General features: G+C 41.9%; 1 protein-coding gene across 3 annotated transcripts in view; it reads right to left on the minus strand.

The window, feature by feature from the left end:
• Positions 1-1,141: 1,141 nt before the first annotated feature.
• Rai14 (retinoic acid induced 14) overlaps positions 1,142-17,299 on the minus strand; it is a 133,687-nt gene continuing 117,529 nt past the window's right edge. For all 3 annotated transcript variants that reach the window (XM_028767574.1, XM_028767575.1, XM_028767573.1), the window contains 7 exons: positions 17,133-17,219; positions 13,021-13,075; positions 10,344-10,462; positions 6,238-7,782; positions 4,487-4,636; positions 3,697-3,762; positions 1,142-2,942 (listed from right to left, as the gene is read on the minus strand). In XM_028767574.1, coding sequence (XP_028623407.1) covers positions 2,865-2,942; positions 3,697-3,762; positions 4,487-4,636; positions 6,238-7,782; positions 10,344-10,462; positions 13,021-13,075; positions 17,133-17,219 — 2,100 coding nt within the window. In that variant the 3' untranslated portion in view covers positions 1,142-2,864. The remainder of the gene's footprint in view (positions 2,943-3,696; positions 3,763-4,486; positions 4,637-6,237; positions 7,783-10,343; positions 10,463-13,020; positions 13,076-17,132; positions 17,220-17,299) is intronic.

The following is a 17,299-nucleotide window of genomic DNA, read 5'->3' on the forward strand; positions in this document are numbered from 1 at the left end:
AGTAGAGGCAGGCCTTGAGCACGTGGAGAAAGAAGGGGGAAGGGAATGTGGAGAGAGGGGTAAGCAGGAACAAGATAGAACAAGGGCAAGAAGGCAAGAGAGGAGGGGGCAAGCAGCCCCTTTTAGAGTGAGTCAGGCACACCTGGCTCTTGCCAGGTAACTGTGGGGTAGAGCTTAGCCTAAATGCCAGTATCTCCTTGTGAAAGCCTCACCATGGATTTGAATTCCTAAGCTGTTTTTAAAGACCTGTGTGTGGTGGCCATCATAAGAGGTCATCTTTTTTCTTCAGGTTCCCATGCTCTGCCATTATGTTCAACAGTTCTATCCCAGGCTGATGGACAGGCTCTGCTTCCCGAGCCTGCTGCCCTTTCCAGCTCTTTGCCTTGTAGTCTTTCTTTTTAACTTTACTCAAAAAAGTATTGTCTACCTCATTGTTGGGCAGAGTTCTGCGGCTGTCAGCACCCGACATTCCAGAGTTGTCACAATGTAAAAACCTGTGCTCCAACATGTTTGGGGAGCATTCTCCCCCACAGTTTATCATGTGTTTATCTTGGGATGAGTGGATTTAGTGATTGAGGGCTCTGGAGCCTGTCTTCACAAAGTTTATGTAAGAACAAATATTCTATTATCCATCCAGTATGAGAAGAACATTCTCTCTCACTCTTATGATGATGCCACCAATACTCCACTCTCCATATTGCCTGAATCATGATGGGGGGATCTCCCTGTTCCCACCCCCTGAGCACTCCCCCAGGACTGAATTATCCTTAGTAATAGGATAAGAAGGTATATTTACTTTTTAAAAAGCTGTTTCTTAAATTAAAGAGGATAAAGGCAGAGAAAAATCCAGTGTTTTCAAAACAGAAAGTCTGAAGCTCAAATGAAAAGCCCTTTTGAATTAAAGGACTAAAACATGACTGCCCTAAAGTGGCTTAAATGGAACAGAGTTTAGGATGAGCCCACCAGCCTGGAGGCAGGAGCATGTATTCTTATGTGATCTGGTGGGCACAGCTCCAGGATGGTGGTTTCTCATGTGATCTGGTAGGAACAGCTCCCAATGGCCAACCAGGATGTAAAAACCATCACCCTGAATTGTTACTGTAACCACTGGATCTGCTCACAAACACACCACAAATCGATAAAAAGGATGCAAAATGAACCATGTTTATTTTCTGCAATAATTTCTGTAAATTACAAAGACAAAAAAAATGCTAAAACTACAGCATATAACTTTTCAATATTTAACCAGAATACTTGTAATAAATATGCAATCCTGACACAAGAAAAAGGCTACACTTTGTCAGGCATCCTACAAAATGTCTCAAGTTTTAACACTCTGCAGCATTTCTGTGTGGGGTACAAGGGGAGGTGGATTTGTCATTTCTTAAGTCCCCTGGTGAACAAATCCTTTCACATTTCTTTGGGGCCATTTTGAGAAATGCTTAATTGTAATCAGACAACTTAAGAAAAGCACAACCACCAACCTAAAGCCACTTTTGCTTTGCTGGTATTGATCATTACCCAAGACAGACGAACATACCCAATTCAGCCGAGTGTCCTTAGAGCCAAGCAGCCCTGCAGTCGATGGGCCCTGTCAGAGTGGACCTCTGCTTTTAGTAACACACCGAAAGTTATTTATTTCATTTCTCTCCCTCACGACCGGGGTCATAAGAGAAGCTGCAAGCCAGCTGAACCTTTTTAACCTGAAAGTAAGGTTAACAGGTATATTTCCCTCGAGAGTTTTGCTATGTACCACGCAGCCATGTTGGGACTTTTACTTTTAACATGGAGAAGCTGACTGGAACTGACAGTCCTTTCAGGAATCATTCATGGGTGCTAGAGTTTGGGGTGTTTACAAATTCAATGGGCAAAGGAGGATTTACTGCATTCAGAAGTAGACTACAGAAAGTCCTAGGTGGCAGCTCATACTCAGTTTGGAATATATAACTACCTTCTGAAAATTTTTGAGGCAAAAGTTATATTTTTAAGAAGTCTTAAGTATGTTCATCTAAAAATAATGTTAATATAATCTAATCTCACTTAGGGCTTTCGCTATGAAAACATCTTTAAAAGCCAATAAAAATATCATAGAGAAAAAAAAATTAAAAATTTTAAAAATTGAGGTTAAGAACCATGAGGCATGTCTTTTGGCTGTAAACACATAGTTTACTGTCCTTTGTTGAAATACAAATAGCTGGACTTCCTGAGCATTGTGGAAAGTTTTCTAGGCAAGTGTGCATAGAAAAATTGCAATATGTTGATTTACTTAAAAAACTTTTAAGGAAAGTTCACTCTTGGTTTAAAACTTTGTATTTTAGTTAACAGTCCTCACCACACTGTGAGACCATAAGTAGGGTGATGAGATTTAAGGCAGCTGAGGGGACAGAGAAGAGGTTTTAAATCCACAGGATGAAGCACTCACTTTGAGCATCATTTTCGATTGGTTAAGAATTAAATATGTTTGGGGACTGGAAAGCAAAATGTTCTCCTGTGTTGAATGGCTCTTTCCAAAGGTGGGGATCAAGGACCACTCACTCCTGCATGGATGCCTCAGCAGATCACTCAGTGAAGCCACTTGGATGGTCAGGTACCAAGCAAGGCAGACCAGACTTTTGGGTGTGGCTGATCCCAGTTCTAGATTCTGAAGAGATAGCAGGGTCTTTCACCTCTGCTGGTCTGGAGTACCTATGCAGTTCTGCAGAGGGCATCTTCTCTTGGGACTAGCCTCCAGAAACCTCTGGAAAAGAAACTATGCTAGGTCACAGTGCACACCATGGATCAGAACAATGGCAGTGGTCAGTGACAACTCCAGATCTAACACAAAGAGAGGCCACAAGGGGCAGTGTCCTGCCAAAGAATCCATTTTACTTCTTCTGAGACTGGTTTTTACACATGGTGAGGATCTGCTTCAGGACTTTCTGGACATCTTCATCCATTTGGCCCTAGGAAATCCACATAGAAGACATGTGTTAGAATACTGCTTTGCATCATGGTACCTTCTCCCATGAGGAATGAGATAGCTGAGACAAAGGAAGCCTTTTGTTTATTCCTCCCAAATGTTCAGAAGAATGTCACTTCTACCCGTTCTCCCATTCCCAAGTCAAAGAAGGTTCCCTGTTTTTCTTTGGGGGATGGCTGAGTCTACCGAAATCTGGGGTCTTAGTTGTGAATGTGAGCCCAGCCAGCAGAGCCAAACCACTAGAGCAAGGAAGGCAGTGCTAATGGCTCTGGGGACATTGGCATCACTACTAAAGAAGGCCTGGGTCTTATTGATAGGGAAAGGCACAGACATCTTTCCCAACGATATTCCCTCTCAACACACAATGAATCTACCATCAGTAGACAAAGCATGGGCTGTTGACAAAGTCTGAGACACAAAAGGCATTTGAGGCTTCTCAACAAGGACATGCCCCTTTAATTCTAGTTCATTCTACTGGTCTGATGATGGCACTTTGGGCAACATCCTCTGTCTCATTACTGTTGCTGTTTTTATTATTATTATTATTATTATTATTATTATTATTATCGACAGGATTGCATGTAACCCAGGCTGGTCTCAAACTCACAATATAGCAGAGGATGGCATTGAACTCCTGGCCTTCCTGCCTTTACCGCAGTTTCTGGGATGACAGATGTGTGCTACATTGCTTGATTAGGCTGCCATATTACTTTAGTATATCACTGGTATTACCATACCTGAACAGCATATAGAAGATGCATTCTGTAAACTGATACAACCTCCTGGTGTTGTTTCTTACATTCCTAGAAAGAGACAACTTGGCATTATTAACCAGCTCGGTGGGTGGTGGGGTGAGTCTTTAAAGACAAAGACTGCATGGAAGTCTGTCACTTAGGTGCTACATATCTGCTTCTGGATGTTAGCACAGAAAGTTTCTAGATTTGTTAATTCACTAGCTTGTGTGTCTCTAGTTATTTTGGTATGTCAATGTTAGGAGAATAGTTATAGAGAAAGCACTTATTACAATCTCAATTTACCACACACAGAGAGATATCCACTGTAAGTGAATGTTGTAAGAAAATAAATGACAGGCAAAATGAAATTATTTCAGAGATGCTGAGTTATGGGCAAACTTCATTATAGAGATTTTACGAGTTTTTGTAATTTGCAACTTCACAATTACCAACTATTTGTTCACTTACTTAAAAATAAAATCTATTCATTAAAATGAATAGGAGATACACAGGGTGGGTAGTCACAAAGGAGTTTAGCTATTAAGTTATCTGTGCCAAGAACAGAAACAGGGAACAGTCACAGACTCAATGCTCTTCTCTGATTTTCCCTTCCCAGCGATAGACATATCTACCCATCTCGTTGCAACGACTCCTAGAAAACTTACTGGCGTTTCTCTAGCTGTCTCTCACTGAGTCCTGAATGCATTACTCACGGGTATCTTTCGGTCGCGGCCAGCTGAGCTGGTGTGACGTTTGCTCACCCTCCACCCCACAACAGGCCAAGCACACTCACAGCCAGCTGGTTCTGCAGCTGCTTGACCTGCTGCTGTAGCATCTCCAGTTGCTGGGCCTGCCTCTTGGATGAACTCGTCGAGTAGGAGAGCTGAGAGAGGCTGTTGAGGGCCTCCTTCAGCTTCAGGACCTCCCTGGTCATTTCATTTATCTGGCGAGAAAGGAGGACCGAATTAATGGACTAGCAATGCGTCTGTACAAGAATATTCTGCATATCTCTACGCCTCTAACACTAATCATTTCTTTGAGTCTCTATTCCAATTCCTTTTTTATTTTCAAACCCATGAAATAAAGCATAATGAATTCAGACAAACCAGTAAGGACCTTGGTGTTGGTGCCATTTAGATAAAGCCTATTTGTGCCTGAAGTGCCTGAGGCGTAAGAAAAGCTATACCGATGTTCTGCTCGCACTTTAAAGGCAGTGTAATAAAAATCCAAACCAGAACGAGGATCAACTCCGTTATGTGAAGACACTTGTCTCGTGACACAGAACTTTAGGTCTTTGACTCCAGAGGTGATTCTTCATCTACAAAGTCAAATAAATACTTGTAGGCTAAACTCCTAGACTGCTGCTTAAAGCTCCAGGCATGCCTCACCCCTTGTCAACAACCGGCATTGTTTCTCAGTGAAACGGATGAGAGGGGATCTTGCTTTAAAATGAAAACAGTGTCCCATGTCACCACAGCAGTCTCTGGGTAAAACGAATAGCGTTCTAATGCCACTCAGAGCATAAGGGCCTGGGAATGCTGAGAAAATTCAGGTACAGAGTGATCCTGAACTTGCTTCAGTTTGCTTCCCTCCATCTTTTGGCCACACCCAGAATCATCTGTAAATGCCCTATGGGCTTGCTTATAGCCTGATCTTATGGAGGGAGACATTTTCCTAAGTGAGGCTCCCTCTGTGATGACTCTAACCTGTGTCAAGCTGATATAAAACTAGCCAGCGCAGCTACTATTAGGGGCCCAGAGTCCAGGAAGAGTATGACTTGTCTCCTCACCGCCTGAGTCACTATAAAGACTATTTTCTCTGATCCCCATTTTCAAAGGTACACAGATATAGAATAAAAAGTGTGGGGAGCCAGTGATTTACTTAGTGACTGATTGGTGAGGGCTCAGCCCATTGTGGGTGGTGGCACTCCTGGGCTGGTGGTCCTGGGTTCTATAAGGAATCAGGCTGAGCAAGCCATGAGGAGCAAGCTAGTGAGCAGCACTCCTCTGTGGCTTCTCTCTGCATCAGCTCCTACTGTCAGGTTCCTATCCTGTTTGAGTTTCTGTGCTGATTTCCTTCAGTGATGATGTGGATGTGTAAGCAGAATAAACATTCCTCCCCAAGTTGCTATGGTCATAACAGCAAGAGCAACCCTAACTAAGAGACCACCAAAGCCTGTCTTAAGTTATTACTGTTTGTAATTTGTGTGTGTGACTGCCTATGCACTACCAAGTTTCTAGATTAGTCTTTTTTAAAATATCCTAAATACTTTCTATTCTAAGATAAGAGTGTTATTATGTAGCCCAGGATAGCCTTCAACTTGCAACCCTGCCTTGGCCTCACAGGTGCTGGGATTACAGCTCTCTCTCACCATCCTTGGCTACGCAAATGGTTCTGGTGACAGTGACACACACACACATGACCTCTGAGTACTCACACAGGTTGCTACCAACAAATTCCGTAAATGTTTTAGTACAGCAAAATCTGAAGGTCCTTATTGGGACTTAGTGTCAGAAAGCCAAGAGTGAGGGAACGTTCACCAACCTTTTCATCTTTATCTTCCTCCAGCTTGGAAGAGGTCTCAGAACATCTTTTCATCCCGGCCAGTTCTTCCTGAGCTCGCTGGAATTTCTGCACGAGTTCCGTTACTTCCTGCTCTTTGGATTTCAAGAGAGCCTGGATGTTTTCCTTTTCCCTTTTTGCCTGTGAGACCTCACTTCGAACCTGCAAGACCTCAGAATGGGCTTTCTCTTTCTCTTTTACCGACTCCTTTAACTTGGTTGCTAACGCACTAACTTCGCTCTCCAGGGAGGCCTGGAGCTTTTCGTAGGAAGACTTGGGGACCATTGCATCGTTCATAGCAGCTTTCTCTTCGACGAGCTGCTTCTCCAGCTTTGTGACTTCCGCTTCCTTGTTCGCAAGGTGCTCTTTGAGGGTGCTTATTTTTTCTTCCATCTCTTTGGCCGCCGTCCGCAGCGTGGTTATCACCTGCAAATGTTCAGTGATGGACACGGAGTTCTCCTTGTGTGCGTCCACCAGCTGTTTGAGCTGAGTCAACTCGTTCAACACTTTGGAATACTGAGACTTCATCTCAGACAGCGCTTCTTCCGATTTGGCCCTGGACAGGTTTGACACGTGCATCAGCCTCTCGTGTTCTGCTTTGTGGATATATTCGGCTGCATCTTCTAGAGATTTCCTCTTCCTGTAATCCTCCAGCTCTGCCTGGGCCTCCCTGTACAGCTGCGACAGCTCATTCACCTGCTTATTGAGTTCGTCTATCATCCTGTTCATGGCCTCTTTCATATCCCCAGAGTCATCGGGAGCTTCCTGTGGCATCTGACTTTTTAGCGTGTCTTTTAGTTTCATGATTTCTTCTTGGGCCTGCTGGTATTTCTCAAACAAAAAGGCCTTCTCCTTATTCATATTCTCGATCACAGAGCAGTAGGAGGTTTTCATCTCTTCACAGACCTCTGCAGGTGGCTTAGCCGCCGCAGCTTCAGCCTTTTCCTTCTCCTTCTCCACAAGCTTTATCTCTAACTCCCGCACTCGCTCCTTATTCTTTTCGCTTTCTTCCAGCGCTTTCTGCAGGTCTTGCTTTAGTGTGTCAACATCTTCATCGGTGACCCGCGCCTCTCGGAGATGCGAGAAGCCATCTGCGCTCTCATGGGAGAGGAGACCCAGCTTCATCTGCTTCTGCACGCTCAGGACTTCTTTCATGGCCTCTTCATACTTGCTCTGAGTTTCTTTGAGCTTCTGACTGAGGTCAGAGCCATTCTCTGAGATCTCTGTGTTGTTCAAGCACAGCAGGTCTGTCCTTTGTGACTGGAGTTCATCCTGGAGCTGTTTCTTCTCGGCTTCTGAGCTCTCCAATCTCTTCTGCAAATCGTGCAAGGTATCTTGTAGCTGCTGGATTATGACATCACTGTCAGTGGTGGACGTCCCCGCCAGATGCTCAACAGGTGGGGGTGATTTGGCATTGGAGGAAGGGATGTCACTAGCTTTGCCCGGCGGGGATGGGGCCAGGTCAGTCTGCGTGGAATGGAAAGATTGAAAGCTTAGGTCGGCTTCAGCTTCCTTGGGCGATTTGGCCTGGGAAAGAAACAAAGTCCATAAGTAACAGTAACGAGCGGCTAGGTGTACAAGCAACTGGAGCACAATGGCTAGCCTGACGTTTAGGCATGGAAGGGCAGTGTCATAGTTCTGCACATGTTCTCCCGGATCATGGAACACGTGGTCTGTTGCACGAGAGCCAGACTTACATCAAAAGCTGATTTGGTGTTCTATTTGGACAGGTCATTTCTGTATTTCTTAAACATTGGGATTGTCTGATCTGTAAGATCTCGGATTCAAGTTTTTCCTTTGTTTTTCATATCATTTCAATTGTCTAAAGGAGGGCATAGTTCTTTTTCATCAGGTTCTTAAGACAATTAGAGGTCTAATTAGATTAGAGAACTGAATCAATGGCCAGTAGTATGTACCTTAAAAGTTTTAAGTATAAAATTTCAGTGTGTGAATGTCTAAGCAAGGAGGTAAGACAGAGGATGGGGACACAGGGGGGGAAGGAAAGACATGGAACCAAAGCTAACGATACATGAAAAATCCATATAGAAACCTACCATTTATTGATTATATTATAACTATTATATATTATAACTAAATATATTTTATATACTACATATTATAATGAAAATAACTTATACTTTATAAGCTTATTAAAAATTATAATCTAATAAAAGAGTTTGCATAGAAGTACTCTCCATGAATGGATAATATAATGCTCCTGTCAGAAGCCACGATTATTAAATGAAAATCCCAAAGGTAGTTGTATGGGATACCTCTCTATTACCCATTGATCAGAGAAGCCGAAGGCCCCTAGGACAATACAGGTTGTTGACCCTGCTCTTGGTTGCCCACCAGAACGTGATAGCAAGACTCAGTTGCCAAAAATACTTTAGTTACAGGATAAGGTGAAAGCAAGCTGGAGCTGAGCTGGAAGCTTCCTCCCGACTGGCAAACTTTCACAACAGAAGGTGCCCCATAGGCTGATGGGAACGTCATCAGCAATGTTACCCATTGGTGAACCTGTGAGCTAACATCATGACCCTCAGGCAAGATGTGCTGCCTGACACAACAGCTGTATGATACTTCCAAATGGATTTTGGCCACTCTTCAGTAGGGAACTCAATACTTGGTCTGTAACCATGGTCTAGAGCCCATGACTCACAAGGTCACAGGCTCTGGGGGGCTAGAAGAAAGCTACTATTATTGTTTAGTTTTTCTATTTGGTCATGGTCTTAATACTCAGGTCTATACACACAGATTAGTGCTATGACTAGTCTTCATCAGAGATGCCTCTAATTACATGTGGGTGACAGTTCATACAAGAACACCCCCCAACCCCCGTAGCTGGACACAGTGCAAGAGGTAAGTGATGGTGGACTGACTGCCCAGCCCTAAGTGGGGTAGCTACATCATCTCCCTCCAATGCTCGGGGCACATCATGGAAGAGGGAAAACTAGAGCCAGAGCGGGAGAGGTGTAGCAACAAGATGTCTTCTGGACATGTGACGACCATGGCACGTAGGAACTCACTGCAGCTGTGATGCCCTGCACGTGACTGGGCCCATCAACATTTCATTATGGGTGGGTACGGGCCCACGAGGCCCCATCCCTTCCTGAGGGACCACTGGCTGTTACGGATTGCTGGGGGAGGAGGTGCCATTTTTTTCTTCAGTAGTGTGGTCACTGACGAGTTGCTCTTGTTCCAGTCAATAACCTCCTAGCCACACTTGCCTAGGAGACTACAATTAAAATCCATGTGTCACAGAGATAAGACACGGAAGTGGGAGGGGTTTGTTAGGAAGAAGGGCTTCAGCAGGAGACAGAGGGGGATGGGAGGGCAACGGGAGCGTGGTGACTAATTATATAAACATGTGAAACTATCAAACAAAAAAAAATGTGATGTATATAAAAGTGGAAATATAAAATAGATGAAAATTGCCATATATTATTCTGTCTATTCTATCTATCTACCTATCTATCTATCTGCTAACTTTATTTAATAAAGATTTATTTTTAGTTGCATTGATGTTTTGCTTGCATGTATGTCTGTATGTGGGTGCTGAGAATTGATCCTGGGCCCTCTGGAAGAACGTTGAACTGCTGAGCCATCTCTCTAGCTACGTATGAATGAATTTTATCTATGTTCTATATTTAAATTTTATAGTTGCCATTGTACTTATCAAACTATATATAATTATACATAATATAGCAATTTCCAGAAATAGAATTAGTGAACACAATTAAGCAAATAATCTGAAACCATTAAAAAAAATTTAAAGGTAACTAGATTTAAGAAGAAACTTAGGTGGTTATTTAAAAGAAAGTATACCTAACTACCCTTGAACAAACCAATGTTTTGTTTTGTTTTGTTTTTGTTTTTTTTTCTTTTTTCTTTTTTTGGTTTTACGAGACAGGGTTTCTCTGTGTAGCCCTGGCTCTCCTGGAACTCACTCAGTAGACCAGGTTGGCCTCGAACTCAGAAATCCACCTGCCTCTGCCTCCCAAGTGCTAGGATTAAAGGCTTGCGCCACCACCGCCCGGCCCAAACCAATGTTTTAAGTAGTCTGTGTCAGTAATAGATTTACCAACCTGCAATTTATCTTGTAACTCCTTATTGTGTAAGGTAAGGGAAGCGACTTTTGCTTGCAACAGGACCAGAAGATCTTGTTGGTCAGCTTCAGAACTTATATCCAATAAGCTGTCAGCACCTTGGGAAAGACAAAGAGAATGTAGAGAAATATTTTAAAAATGAAAATGCTATTCCGGTAACCCCTACGCAGCCCCATAAAGTGACAGGAGGTCTCAGGCACTGGTGTTTTTTTTTTTTTTTGTGGAGTCGCAAACAGACACAACTGAATGGAAGACACTGAAAGCTCACAGGACACTACCTACCCACTTCAATCCCTGTATCTCGAGTTTTTCACTTCTCTCTGTCCCTCCTGGGTCCCGGCTGTGAGTCTTTTTCAGTCTCTCTCTATAGCTGGCTTATTTTTTACCCTTCTGGTTTTAACACTTGCTTGGGCACTCAGCAGATGACTTCCCGAGTCTCTGTTCCTCCCTCTGCCCAGGAACAGGTAGCCTGCACAGGAGCACCAGAACAGCCTTCCCAGTGCACACTGAGAAGGGTCACTTCTTTGGTTCAACTGCTTCAATGACTCTGCTGGGACAGAACTTTTAATGTCCGCCCCAAATCTGCTTTTTCAGGTTTGTGACTCACAAAACCTTTCCTAGATTTCCTTCTTCCCCATACTCACAGTTTGTGCTGTGTTCTATAAAGACTTTCAACACACATTTGATTCTTTCATTGTTCACTGACAACGGTCCAGGCATGCTTGCTTCAGGACACTGCTTAAGCTTCCCTAAGAAGCATTCGCCGACCAGCCTAGCATGACATGATCTCTCCTAAGCATGCTAAGTGTGCCATTCTCGGGAAGTCACAATCTTTAAGTGTACTAATTATCATACCAAAACAACATCTAAAGGAACACTGAGCAAAGCGCTCACTGGGACAAGGAGGACTACTGGGTGCTCGTTGTCACCAGGGACTTGCCTCAGGATGTCATGATGCATTTAGAAAGTTTCCTATGACAACAACGTCTACCTGACGAAGCTGTGCACACTGGCCCAGCTGTGTCACTTCCCGACAACAGCTCCTTTAACAACGATCACTGGCCACAGGCAACAGACCATACACTGCACATAGCAGATGGTTCCTTATGATTCTCATTTTTCCACAAATCATAAAAGTCTTAGTTTGGACGGATGCAAAAATGATGGCTCTTCCCAGGAAAGCTGTGTCTGATAATAAAGCACTATTCTGATGTCTGATGACTAGGTGATGCTTTCTGAGTCCCCCTGACGTGAAGTCTGGGAGTGCAGGAGCGGGATGTTCATTTTTTGGCAGATGAACTAACAGAATGAGAGCTTGGGAACAATTCTAAGCAGCTGAAATTTAAGTTACTGCTACGATATAATAGATTCTTTAAAAAGTATCAGTGGAACATTTATTCAGTTACGTGAATTGATCTCTACCAAGCATGGGAAAATTTAACTTTAAAAAAAAAATTATTTAATGTATGAGTGCTCTGTTGCATATACATCTGCAGGCCAGAAGAGGGCATCAGATCCTCTTACAGATGGTTGTGAGCCACCATGTGGTTGCTGGGAATTGAACTCAGACTGGAAGAGCAGTCACCATTCTTTAACAGCTGAGCCATCTCTCTAGCCTCAGAAAACTTAATTTCTAGAGTCCACAAATCCACACAATTATAAAACATATTTTATAAGAAACTGAATGTTGGAGAAAAGGGGACTTTTGAGATCCTATAGACTAATTTAAATATAATATAATTCTAAAGATACTCTTTGCAATGTAGTGGGTATAGATATCTACATCTTCTTTAAAAGGGACTCCTTCGTTTTTCTCTTTTTGAGAGAGGGTTTTACTACATAGCACAGGCTAGCCTCAGAATTGTGGTCCTAGGACAGACCTTTAAAAGGCACGATTGGACTGGAATGTAAATAAATAATTAAAAAAAAAAACAGACACAATTGACTAGCCCCCTGTCTTGGTGAAGACGTTATGACTGCATATGACTTATTGGTACTCTCTCTTTGTAGATGTACTTAGAGACCACAGCAGGTGTTAAAGTTAGCTTGTGGGAGCAGCAGAGGTGCACTGTTACCTTTGTCTTGGTGACATAACTTGCTGCTTGGGTACAATGAGAATATGATGCTATAAGCCAAGACCCTGAGACCTGTGGACTGTACTCCCAAACTGTAAATGCATAACATGAAATACACAGGCTACAGTAATCGGATAGCTTATTTTTGACACACTAAACAGTCAGATTGAAAGTAGGTCCAATAGCTGCCATACTTTTAGCGGGTGGTACAGTAAGTGCTATGTGAACATGTCTATAGTCACAAGGTGGCAGGAAATCGTGGGTCCTCCAGGCACTGCCGTAACTCCCCTAATGCTATTTACTGCCGCATTCATAATTAAAGAAAATACTAATCGTGAGTGACAAATGAAGATAGATTTTTTTTCTACACTCAAACTGAATTCTTTAACATATAAATCAAGGCCACTCGAAGTAAAAAGAGCATGGCCTATGGCCTATGCATTGCTGGCAGTCCTGTGACAAGCATGGGCTGTTTCTCATGACCTTACACAGAGGGCTTGATTGGACTCCGTTCTCTTTATGTAACCATATAAAAAACTAATTGTGGTCAAAGGCATGAAAGGCGATTTTCCTCTTCATACCTGCAGTACTGTCACTCAGTCTGTCTCTGTTTTCTTGTATGGAGCTGATCTCAGCCTGTGTGTAGAAACAAAAAAACGACTGTTAAAGAATTCTCCTAAACATCGTATTCAATACACCTAAGGATTAAACTGACTTCCCTCTTTGAGTTGCTGAAAGACAGTCTTGTGGTAATACACGAGTAAAATGATAGAAAAATCTCACAGAAAAACAGGCAGTTAAAATATATGCAAATAAAAGAAAACATATGCAAATAAGAGACAATTACTTATAAAAGTATAATTTTGAAAATACCAGAAATTGCAGAGGATATACTCTCAGAATATCTTTTTAGAAACTGTAGTTATATTTTAAATTATAATTTATATAGCAGCTCTTATCTGAACTATATCCTAAAACCTGAGATAGCAGAGTTTATTTTCATAATAAAGCTAAATAGAAGTAGTATTTATCTGGGTCATATATTAAATGTGAATTTTTTTTACATCTATAACTTGTTAAAATTTCTGCTATTAATCCATTATTAAAGGACATGATAATACATAAGAGCTGTCAGGTGGAAAAGTTTTGTGAGGGAATAAAAAATTTTCATGGTCTAGGACTGACGGTTGATTCCCTAAAGATTTTGTTTGTCCCTAAAAATTTGTTAATCTACGGTAATCCTCCTTAACTCATTTAACAATAAAACAACTTGCCGGAAATCACTGTACTTCCTCTAGGTGAGCTACAATGTCAGGAATATACGGAGTTGGTCATTAACACAATGGCTTATTTTGACACTTTATAAAAGATAGGCTGTCCTGCCCTTTTCCCTTTGGCTTTATAAGGTACTGCCTCAAATGATAGTTGACGATTTCATGAGATTACAGCAAATGTACATAGAGGTACCATGACAACCGCAGATTTCCATCAGTCAACCCCAAGGTTTCCCTCTCACAGCCCATCCCCGCCTGCTGTCCCCAGGCAGCCAGGACTCCTCAATTATCATTTTCTATAACAGACTATCACACAGTAAGGGTATGGTTGTAGCTTTTTTTTTCTATTCATAATGACAGTTTCCTGTGTCTGGTGCTATTTACATGCCATGCAGCTCATTTCTTCTGCACATTGTCATTGAGTGGTATTCTTTCATACAGATATATTATCTGTAACCACTCAAGCACTGACGACATTGACACCATCTTCAGCTTAGGGATACTGTGAATAAAGCAGGGACGTTTAAGTATCCAGCTCTGCATACACTTTTCTTTTTCTTTTGTTGGGATAACACACAGGGCTGGATCATACAGCAGGCACACATTTAACTTGTAAAGAAATTGTCAAACATACAAAATATCTAACAAAATCCCAGCTGTAGGAAACGACAGGTCTATTTCGATGATAATGCATGCTCACCAACCTCTGGTCTCTACATTTCAGCCATTCTAAATTGCCATTTAAAAACAAAAAAAAAAACTGCTTTGCTTTGCATTGTTCAGGAACCAGAGCCAGTCTTACTGTGGAAAGTCACAATTCATGGTATCACTGGCTGGAATGCATTGTGTCTCTCCAGCCACAATCGAATTAGATGACAACAGGATGCTAATACAGGACCACGATTCCCTTGTGTTGGCCTATGCGAGTGTTCATCTCAAAAGTCTACTGGTACAGCCTAAACTGAAGGATGCGACAGTGTGTGGGAAATGGGCCTCAGAATTCCTCTTTAGTAAGTCCGAGTTGGAGGATGTAAATACGTAACCACCTACACAGAAGGGGTTCGTTTAAACAATTATAAATTTCCTTTGTTCAAACTACAACATCCTAGTGATTGTTAGATAAACAACCGTTGTAACTGAGGTCCCCTTTCTTCTTTAAAATACTTCCCAAATACATACTTCACAGAATTAGTGGGATACGGCCTAGTGGGCTTTCTAAAATAAATTCATAATAAACTGCTTTTATAGTCAGGAAAAGAATTTGTACAGCCATGAGAAAACACTTTCTTATTGTTTTGGTTGGCTATGTCAACTCAGCTTGGTAAGAAGATCAGTTCTAGAAAAGCTATTGTCTATGGAACGGTTTCTAATGATTGTATGTTCAATTGTGTTGATTGTGTGTGAGGGCGGGAAGTATGTGCACGTGAGTACAAGTGCCTGTAGAGTCAGAAGTGGGTATCAGACCCTCTGGAGCTGGAGTTAAGAGGCAGCTGTGAGCTGTCTGGTGTGGGTGCCGGAGCAGAAGTGAGGTCTCCTGCAAGAGCAGCACACGCTCGTGACACAGAGCAGTCCCTTCAGACCTTTTACTTTTCCCTTTTTAAAAAAAAAGTACACTTCATACTTGGAAAATTTTAGATTTATAAAACAGTTACAAAACATATTACCCAGTGTCTGCTAACATTAACGTCTGTGTTCAGAACACATTTGCCAAAATGGAGACATCAGCACAAAGGATGACTGCTAACTAAGGTACAACAGTTGTATATCCAGATTACAGCACTTTTCTCACTGGGGGCCTTTTTATATTCACACCAGGGGGGCATAGTCTGGGTCTTCTACATATTAGGCAAAAGCTCAACCATGAGCTAAATCCCTAGGTCCTGATTTTTTGAAACAGGGTCTCACTTTACAAAGCTCAGGCTAGCTATGAACTTGCTATCTACTGGATTAGCATTGGACTTCGATCTTGGTGCTTCTGCTTCCTTAGATGGATATCTCCAAGTGTGTGGACTACCACATCTGTCACTCTTAATGTACTTTTACTATCCTAGTGTCCCAATACAGGATTCTGTATTTCATGTAGAGAATTTTTCTAAAATATATTGCTGCCATTTTATAAATAATCTATACTCCAGAATAAAGGGGATGAATGTTACCGACCAAAAGGAGGTTAACTGTACCACCTTCAGTTTTTAAAAATTTTAATTTTGGCTAGCCTGATGGCTCAGTGGTTAAGGGCAGTGGCTGCTCTACCAGAAGACCTGGGTTCAATTCCTAGCACTCACATGCTGTATATCACAACTGACTATATAACTTCAATCCCAGGGAATCCAATGCCCTCTTCAGGCCTCGGAGGGTACTGCATGAACAATGGTGCACACTTATTCGTGTAAACAAAACACTCATGTACATAAAGTAATTAAATTAAATTTTCTAAAATAATACATTTTAATTAATAATATATTGATTATGTACATAGCGATGTCTTGTAGGATGAAGAATGCCTAAATTGTGAGAACTAACATTGCTTCGAGTATTTTGTTTTGTAGTTAAAAATACCAAACACTGAGCTGGAGAGATGGCTCTCCGGTTAAGAGCACTGACACCTCTTCCAGAGGTCCTGAGTTCAATTCCCAGCACCACATGGTGGCTCACAACCATCAGCAATTGGATCTGATGCCCTCTTCTGAAGACAGAGACAGTGTACTCATAAAAATAAACAAATCTTAAAAAATTTTACAAAAACCTTCCTCTCACTAATTATTATTTCTGTGTCTACATACATGTGTGAATACACTGTATGGGTGTGGACCTGGATCCATGCATCCATGTGTGAGAATGGGAGGTGAGAGGACAACCTTGGCTGTTCTTCTTCCCTTTTTCTTTGTTAGCAACAGGGCCTCTCACTCTAAGAATGACAGGAGTGCCAACCCAGGAATAACTGAACCCAGCTTTATGTGGATTCTGGAGATGTGACCTCAGTTTTTCATTCAGCAAACATTATATCCACTGAGTCATGTCCTAGCCCTTGACAATTTTAAAGAAGAAAACACACTGTGAACGGTAGTCACTGTGTCATCTAATAGAGTGCTTAGAACCTTTTTCCTTCAACATCTTCCCAAATTTCTCGGTCTTTCCAACTCCAAGAAACACCATTTTACCCTGTCTATATGATCTCAAGATTTTACATAAATGGCATTCACCTCTTATTTGAAAATTGTTAGTAAATATGACTTATTTTTCTAATCTTATTTTATGGTATTCACGCCAGAAAAAGTAATCAAGAGGCTCTTCATGGTAAAATGTCATGACATAGTGACTCAGAAGTATAATCTGGTTTACACAGTATTGTATAAATTAAAGCAAGGCCATCGGGTATCATAAATACGCTAAGAAACTCCAACACGAAAAAGGGATACCTTGAAGGGTGCTTCAGCAAAAAACACTGATTCCTTTCCTGAAAGTGGTGTAGATGTTATTGATCGTGGGGAAGACACATCGCTCAACTGAAAAAGAAAACCACTGATGAAGAGGGAGTTTTCCAAGCCTTGTCTTCCCTGGTGCTAAACAATCCATGCGTTAATCC

The sequence above is a fragment of the Grammomys surdaster genome, unplaced genomic scaffold, assembly GCF_004785775.1.
Source record: "Grammomys surdaster isolate TR1022 unplaced genomic scaffold, NIH_TR_1.0 174, whole genome shotgun sequence".
NCBI lineage: Eukaryota > Metazoa > Chordata > Mammalia > Rodentia > Muridae > Grammomys > Grammomys surdaster.